The 8,189-nt window shown below is 56.8% G+C and overlaps 1 protein-coding gene across 2 annotated transcripts in view; it reads left to right on the top strand.

Moving 5' to 3' along the window:
• The window catches only part of LTO1 (LTO1 maturation factor of ABCE1), a 9,150-nt gene extending 1,559 nt beyond the window's left edge, over positions 1–7,591 (top strand). Inside the window, exons 2-6 of one of the 2 annotated variants that reach the window (XM_049641630.1) lie at positions 396–501; positions 2,502–2,572; positions 5,428–5,545; positions 5,836–5,948; positions 6,464–7,590. In XM_049641630.1, the coding sequence (XP_049497587.1) occupies positions 396–501; positions 2,502–2,572; positions 5,428–5,545; positions 5,836–5,904 (364 nt within the window). In that variant the 3' untranslated portion in view covers positions 5,905–5,948; positions 6,464–7,590. Of the gene's footprint in view, positions 1–395; positions 502–2,501; positions 2,573–5,427; positions 5,546–5,835 lie in introns of both variants that reach the window. The other variant, XM_049641622.1, reaches the window with a different exon arrangement.
• The last annotated feature ends 598 nt before the right edge of the window (positions 7,592–8,189 follow it).

Consider the following 8,189-nt stretch of genomic DNA (forward strand, 5'->3'; position numbering starts at 1 on the left):
TTTTCTTTTCTTTTCTTTCTCTGCTTTCTTTTCATTCTTTTTTTTTTTTTTTACGATTATTTATTTATTTATTTTGAGAGAGACAGTGAGCAGGGGAAGGGCCGAGAGAGAGGGAGAAAGAAAATCTCAAGCAGGCTCTACGCTGTCAGTGGGAAGCCCACCTCAGGACTCGAACTCGGGGATCACGACCTGAGCTGAAATCAAGAGTCGGATGGTTAATCGACTGAACCACCCCGGGCGCCCCTGGAACCTAAGCTTTCTGACTTACGTTCCACATTGTCTCTATTATACAGTGTCTCGCCTTGCTGAGTCTGGGTAACGTGGGAGAGAAGGATTTGTCCAGGAAAAACACTCTCCTTCCTGTTTGTTTGATCAGGCTGGTCTCTCCCTTACAGGTTTCATGGGGAAGGATATCAGGAAGGCTACGAAGAAGGCAGTAGCTTGGGTATAATTGAAGGAAGACGGTACGGCACGTTACACGGAGCCAAAATTGGGTCCGAGGTAAGCGAGAACCCCCCATTGAGAAATGAGCCCTTTTCGTGTAGTTGATAATTCGCTTTGATGATCCATATGGTACAGCCAGAGCATCAGGCCTCCCCAAACAGCAACGGTCTAGACAGTGCGGATAGAGAAATGTTCTTGGTACGGAGCGACAGAGCAGATTGCCGTACAGGGACGCCTGGTCTCCTTGCGCTCTGCGGGTACCGCGGCTCGTACAGGTTGGAGTTCTGCGGCAGCCCCGGGTCGGGCAGGTCTGCTGGCGCCGTTGTCCCAACAGCAGCCGCTCACTCCACGTCTCCGCGTCACACTTCGGTGGTTCTCGCAAGGTTTCAAAGCTGTTCGTGATTTTCTTTCAGGTTTTTAAGGTTTATTTAATTAGAGAGAGACAGCGTGGGTGGGGGAGGGGCAGAGAGAAAGGGAGAGCGAGAATCCCACGCAGGCTCCGCACCGTCAGCACAGAGCCGGACGTCACAAGACTGAGATCGTGACCCGAGCCGAGATCAAGAGTCCGATGCTTAACCGACCGAGCCACCCAGGCGCCCCTCAAAGCTTTTCATTATTGTTATTTTCGTTTTGGTGATCTGTGGTCCGTGGTTATGCCTTGCTGAACGCTCAGGTGTTGGTTAGCATTTTTTAGCAATAAAGTATTTTTAATTAGGGTATGTACATTGTTGTTTTTTTTTTGTTTTTTTTTTAATTTTTTTTTTTTTTCAACGTTTTTCATTTATTTTGGGGACAGAGAGAGACAGAGCATGAACGGGGGAGGGGCAGAGAGAGAGGGAGACACAGAATTGGAAACAGGCTCCAGGCTCCGAGCCATCAGCCCAGAGCCTGACGCGGGGCTCGAACTCACGGACCGCGAGATCGTGACCTGGCTGAAGTCGGACGCTTAACCGACTGCGCCACCCAGGCGCCCCTATTGTTTTTTTTTTTAAGGCAAAATCAATTGCACACGTAATACAGCACAGCATGTTTTGCATAACAAGTTAATACATAACTTGCAAATGCACTGGGAAAGCAAAGCATCGTCTGTTGCGGCGGTCTGGAACCGAACCTGCAGGGTCTCTGAGGTGTGCCTTTATAAAGACAATGAAACTGCCGCCCGAGGAATGAGGAAACAAGTCCTCGGTCGCCTCTGTTTATGCCGGAGTATCCCGTAGTGGCGCCCTGTGTCTTAAGCCAGCTGAGTCCTTACCTTGTGTCCTATGACAGCATTCCGTTTCCATTCCCCTTGAAAGTCCACGGAGTCCATAGTTTTCCTTCTCTTCTGCCCTTCGTGGCGGATGACTGGCTCTAAATGGCCAAGCCAGTGGCAGTCATGACTGCATTAGATGTCTGTTGCGGTAAAGCTGATCCCCACAGGCGCTGTGGGCCGCAGACAACACGTGCTCATCATGTCACGCGCATTCTGAGGGTCGGGAGTCCAGGGGGAGTCCAGGAGCAGCGGGACCGGGTGCTTCTCGCTCCAGGCCGCATGGCGCTGGGGTCAGGATATCAGCCAGGCCTACAGCCATGTGAAGGCTCGACTGGGGCCGGGAGCCCCCCCCCCCTCCAGGATGGCTCGCTCACACCGCAGTGCCAGCCACGTGGACCTCCCCATAGGCTGCTCGAGTGTCCTGGTGACGCTTGGCGCGAGCGATCCGAGACAGCAAGGCAGAAGCGACGCTGTCCGTCACGCCTAAATTCAGAAGCCGTGTGCTGCCTTCTCTTCCGCGTTCTGCTGGCTGCGTGGGCCGGCTTGCTGCGGTTAGAGGGGACCACACGGGACACGCCTCCCAGGGTGCCGGGCCTGTGGGGCCTTCTTGCGAGGCTGCCACCCCGCTGATGGCTCGGCCTCTTGACTTCCGTTGCGTGAGGCCCAGCAGATGCTTCCAGAACCTGTGGCGCAAGAGGCACCACTGCCCTCCGTCCCCCCCTTGAGTTTTGAGAGCGTGAAGATTAGATCAAGTGTAGCTGGTTGCTGATTCATTTCACTCTTAAATGTTTTTATAAATTCACAGATTGGGTGCTATCAGGGGTTTGCTTTCGCTTGGCGATGTCTCCTGCACGGTTGTGCCACCGAGAAAGACAGGTAAAGTTGAAGATTTCTTTCTTTTCCAGCATGTGGACCAGGAGTCCTTGTTCCACAGCTCACTGTGACTTTGGACAGTTAATGCGTCCGTCTCCTCATGTCCAAAGTGGAAAAACAATCAGGCCAGACTTGAATGTTGTCGCGATATTTACACGGAATGGTAAATAGAGAGTGCGGGCCCTGGTTTTGGTGTTCGATGAGCAAGGTTCTGATTACTTCTGAGGAGTTTTTGGTGCCCTCTGCCTTTTCCTGGAATCTTAGATACCCGGCCAGTAAGATAATGTTCAAACTGATGACATCTTCTTGCTCATCTTTCCCCTGGGCTTCTGATAAGCGCTGTAGGATGTTCTTGGTGTGAACGGGGCTCAGGAATGGTGACTGTGTTGTCATTAGTTTTTTTGATGCAGCTGCTAGGTCTGCCTGTGTGATAAGGCATTGAGTATGTTTGACCTGAGTCTGGCACTTGGAGGCACCTAGTAAACGTTGGCCGTGTTTTGTATCGTTCGTACTCTTTTTAAACGCTCCCTACTGTGTGCTACCTGCTCAAGCCCCCGCGGCCCCGTTGCACATCTGTCTTTGCCCTAAGCTGGAAACGAGCCTTAAGGCAAAAGGCACCCGTGGTCTGGCCGTCCTCCTGCTCGCGGGCCCCTGCGTCATGCTGTTGTCTGGTGGCTTTGCCTGGCCTGGGAGGGGCCCTAGGACAGTGGATAACAGAGCAGGGAGGGTGGCATTCCCCCGTCGGAGTGACTCATTGTCTCATTTGAAATAACTTTGAAGTTCTAGAATTTGGGCCGCCTCCATATCCGAATGTGAGGAGAGGAATGCCGGTGGCTGACCGTGGGTGATGCCGAGATCGCCCGCGGTGGGCTGCCTCCATTGAGTCCCCATGAGTAGCCCAGGGTGGACCGGATGTGGAGTTAGCCCGGGGCACCTCTCCGGGGGTTGGGGGGGGGGGGGGCAGGGATGGTCCTCTGAGGACTGCGGGAGCAGTCGGGAAGCGAGCGGTCGGCGTCTTGTGGCACCCCTGGGCGGCAGTCCCAGCTGAGCTTGGCTCTCCGTCTGGGTCTGGTCCACGAGAGGACAGGACGGGGAGAGGCAGTGCTTGGCGCTCTCCATCAGTCTCCCCTTCTCTCCAGCTCCGACGCGTGCTGGCTTCCGGAGGAGAGCCGCGCTGTGTGCAGGGGTCCCACAGCCAGGGCCTGCTGCCCCCGCCCCCCATGGGGGCTCCTGAGTCCTTCCTTTTTGTTTTCTTAAAGTTTATTTATTTTGGGAGCGAGAGATTGAGCCTGTGCGTGGAGGGGAGGGGCAGAGAGAGAAGGAGAATCCCGAGCAGGCTCCGCACTGTCAGCGCAGAGCCCGGTGTGGGGCTCGAACTCACGAACTTTGAGGTCATGACCTGAGCCGAAATTGAGAGTGGGACGCTTAACCCACCGAGCCACCCAGGCGCCCCTAATTTCTTCAAGCCGTGCACGCAGCCCCTTGTCAGGAGAAAGCCCTTGCAGCCCCCTCGCTGCCGCCCCTGCTGCACCAGCACAGCCGGAGGGGCTCTTTGAAACACAGTCTAAAAGCCTTTCTCGCTGAGCTGTGGTTCCCAGGTTTTTGCACTTAAAAGAAATTTTTTTAGTTTATTTTTGAGAGAGAAACAGAGCATGAGTCGGAGAGGGGCAGAGGGAGGGGGAGACACAGGATCCGAAGCAGGATCCAAGCTCTGAGCTGTCGGCACAGAGCCCGATGCGGGGCTTGAACCCATGAATCGCGAGATTACGACCTGAGCCGAAGTTGGGTACTCAACCCACTGAGCCACTCAGGCGCCCCGGCAGGTTTTTGCATTTTTATGTCAGTATGATTTTAAAAAATTTAAAAGTTTTTTTAATGTTTAATTTATTTTTGAGAGACAGAGAGAGAGAGGCAGAACATGAGAGGGAGAGACAGAGAGGGAGGCCCAGAATCCGAAGCAGGCTCTGTGTAGGCTCTGAGCTGTCAGCACAGAGCCCGATGCGGGGCTCGAAGCCACGAACCACAAGACCATGACCTGAGCCCAAGTCGGACGCTTAACTGACTGAGCCCCCCAGGCGCCCCCTGTCAGTACAGGTTTTAAATGGTTGTTTCAATGTGCACACGTGTGAACAGTCTCCCCCAGCCCCCGGGGGTGGGCCCCGGCCTCCAGGGTCCGGGGGAAGCGGAGAGACTTAACCCTTGCAGAGTCCAGTACTTTCCCTCCGTCCTGGGTACTGAGCTTTATGGAGATGACCGTGCCCCAGAAAGCCTGTGATGCGGCTGGCAGGTGTGCATGTTCCAGGCGAGGACGCCGAGGCTCAGACACGTCCCACAGCCGCCCCGCCTCCCGGCAGAGCTTTGTCTCGCCGGGAGAGGGGACCGAACTCGGACCCCTGACCCTGATTCCTGCCCTTGGGAGGGAGGGGCTTGCCGGTTTACTTGCCGCCCAACTCGCCAGGGCTGTGAGCGCGAACGTGTCGAGGTCCCGAAAATCCCAGGCCCCAGAGCAGGCTGGGTCGTGCCCCGGCACTCTTTTCTTGTCTGGTTTTGTCTGTCCCCGCGTCTGTGACCTAGAGAAGCCGTGGTTGCTGTGGTCGTGGCGGGCGCTTGCTCCCTGGCCGGGAGACAGGTCTCTCCGTAGCGTCATACACCCCGATGGCGAGTGTGGGGTGTGGGCGAGAGCACGTGGCTAGGTAAATACATATTATTGAGTGTAGCGAGAAATTAACCGTCTGGCTTCTGAACCCAGGCACGCTTCCCACGCCCACCGCTTTCAAGTACGCGATCGGCAAAGCTGTTACATAAGCGGAGCCCATTATGTAAAAGGGACTAAAAGTCTTTATTTCTGTGCTTTACAGCAAAAAGATGAAGGCCTTAGAATCGTTGATTGGAATGATTCAGAAGTTCCCTTACGATGACCCTACGTATGATAAACTTCACGAAGACTTAGACAGAATTAGAGGGAAATTTAAACAGGTCTGTCCCCTGCACGTCTCTCTTCGATTCGGAAGCGCGTTTCTCCGGCGGCTGGTGCGTGGTCTCGGGGCTCACGTCGCTCGTGGTCTGGGGGCTGCGTGCGCCCTGTAAGCGGCATTTCTGCATCTCCGTGTAAGAAAAGGGAAGACGGCCTAGAGAACGGGGTTAGGACTTCCTTAGGGGGTGGGGTCGTGGAGTCGAGAAGCTGCAGGTAGAAAGTTTTGTTCTGATTTGTGAGTAAAAATACGTAAGGTTTTAAAAAATACATCCTTTTTCTTTTGTGTTTTCAGCTTTGTTCACTACTGAATGTTCAGCCGGACTTTAAAATTAGTGCGGAAGGTTCTGGACTTTCATTTTGAGGATGACAGATGAACAAAGACGAAACATCAAGGAACAGATGTCCGTATGTTAAGTGTTTAAAAATGTGATTCAAGGCAAAACAATGATGGAGTATTCATTGTTCTGGGGGGAGGGATCCAGTTCGGGCGGTGAAAGGGCTTCCTTCTCCCTGGGGGCCTCCTGTGTCGCCTCGATGCCCCCCCCCCCGCGGTCCCTCTACACAGGCCCGGCCTTTGTCGGGTCCTGTCCACGCTGCGGTCTGAGCGGGTCCCCCCCCCGGCCTCGGGAGGCCTCTCCCTTGCGGTGCAGGGTCCGCTGGCCTTGCGGCCCCCTCCAGTGGACGGGCCCGGCCGGTTCTAGACTGGGGGTGGCCCTGGCTGCGATTTCCCCCCACCCCGAGCCTGAAATCAGCACTCAGAAGAACAGGTCTTTAATAGCCGACAGCACCACGGCTGGCCTGACGGGAGATGGCGGCGGCGTGCCCAGCACAGTGACCTCTGTTGACCCGTAAGATGTGCCAGCGCCAGGTGATGTGCTTCCCCTGTTCCGGTTAATCCCTTCAGTGATCCCACTTCACAGATGAGGAGACCGAGACCCGCGGGGACTGCCCGGTCCAAGGGCGCCCGGCAAGCAGAGCTGGGGCTGCGTCCTGCGCCCGCCTGTCACCGCCGTCTGGTGCTGCCTGCCCTGGAACGCGCCTTCGCAGCCATGGAGCAGGGTCGCTGCTCTCGGGCCCGGTGTGCCCAGGTCCCTGCTGGGGAGTCCACCACGACCGGCTGACGTGGGCACCTGGCTCGGAGCGGGTTCCGAGGGAGCCTGGACACGCTCTTCGCACGGCCTCTCTCCGCATCGGAATGGGGCTTTGCAGTGTTGAGCGTGGGTAAGGGGAAGATACTTCAAGGACTAGATGTCAGGCCACTGTCGTGCGTACGCAGAAAATTTGGGAGCCTTACGTTGAGGACGCTGTGTTTTCCTGTCGTACGAGTTCCTTTTCCTTCTGCCCGTACCTGGCGGGCATCCGAATACACCGTGAGGTCTGGATTGCTGGAGCAGGTGACGCAAGGTCGTGGCTCCTGGGCGTCCCTCTGCCCGTGCGTCTGCGCACCCCCGGGGGGTGGGGGGCAGGGTTGCCGGCAGGTCCCGCCTGCTCCTGTCCGCGGCAGCGCGGCCGAAAGTGACTCGTGAGATTGGTAAGGGGTAACCGCGAATCGTCCCGGTTTTTAAATACGTTCCAGAGCGTCTTAGCGACGGCTGTCGTGCCGCCCGGGCCGGTGGTCGTGAGAGCCTGCCGGGAGACCCGAGGCCGGGGGGCCTCGAAGGAGCGGGGTGCTGGGTGTTTTCTTTCCTCTGGTTCCGTTGCCCTGGCGAGTGTGCTGAGGACCAGAGAGGTGGCTTCAGCTGGTGAAGGTGGACACTCGGGCTCGAGCCTGCCACGCTGTCGCAGGCGGGAGCGTCACCGCGCACGTCCCTGTCTCCGCCCCAGCCGGCTTCCGGGGCGCTCGCGTGCTCGTGCACCGCCTCGCAGCCGGACCCTGCGGCCACAGACACCGACCGCGGGCGTCCCTCGCCGGTGGGATGGGGGGCTCTGGTGGTTTTCCCTGGGGGACTGTTTTCTGAGCGTTCTGTTTTGATAATGTATTACTGTTACAAGCGGAGAGCAGAATAAATAGATTGCAAAGCAGAAGGCCTTCTGGTCCTGTTTGTAATGTGACATCCAGCAAATCAACTACTTTCTGGTATTTGGGATTTAGGTACAAAAGCAGGGAGGCATGGAGTCGGCCCGGGCGCAGCTTCCTGCCATGTTTCTGTCCACGCGCCTCCTTAAAACACGGACAGGTGGTTCTTGGGAGAGAGTAGCGCCCTGTGATGTTTGGGAAGGGTCAGCTCCCGCCGCCCCGGGCCCGGCCACCTGTCCGCAGTGCCTACTGTTCCCCTGCCCAGACCCGCCGTGTCCCTCTCTGTCAGCCTCTCCCGCCGTGGGTGTTAGCGTGGGCCAGAGGCGGCCTTTCCCTCTTCCCTCTCCGCACGGGAGGCCGAGCTGCCTCCCCCGTTTCCTTCAGAGGCTCTGGACCCGGGCTGCCCCCGTGCCCGCCCAGCTCCTTCGCAGACAACTGGACCCGGTGTCTAGGAACCCTTGGCCGCCTCGGACGCTCCTTGATTATGGCACAGACCCAGGCCACCTTGACGCTTGCGCTCCGTGCCAGGGGATGTCATCTGCACTGACTGGTTCAGGCGTGAGCCTGGCTCCCCTCGGCCGATGAGACGCGAGTGGAAGTCTTCTGGGGCTTCCTGGGAAAGGTTATAG

The sequence above is a fragment of the Panthera uncia genome, chromosome D1, assembly GCF_023721935.1.
Source record: "Panthera uncia isolate 11264 chromosome D1, Puncia_PCG_1.0, whole genome shotgun sequence".
Taxonomy (NCBI): domain Eukaryota; kingdom Metazoa; phylum Chordata; class Mammalia; order Carnivora; family Felidae; genus Panthera; species Panthera uncia.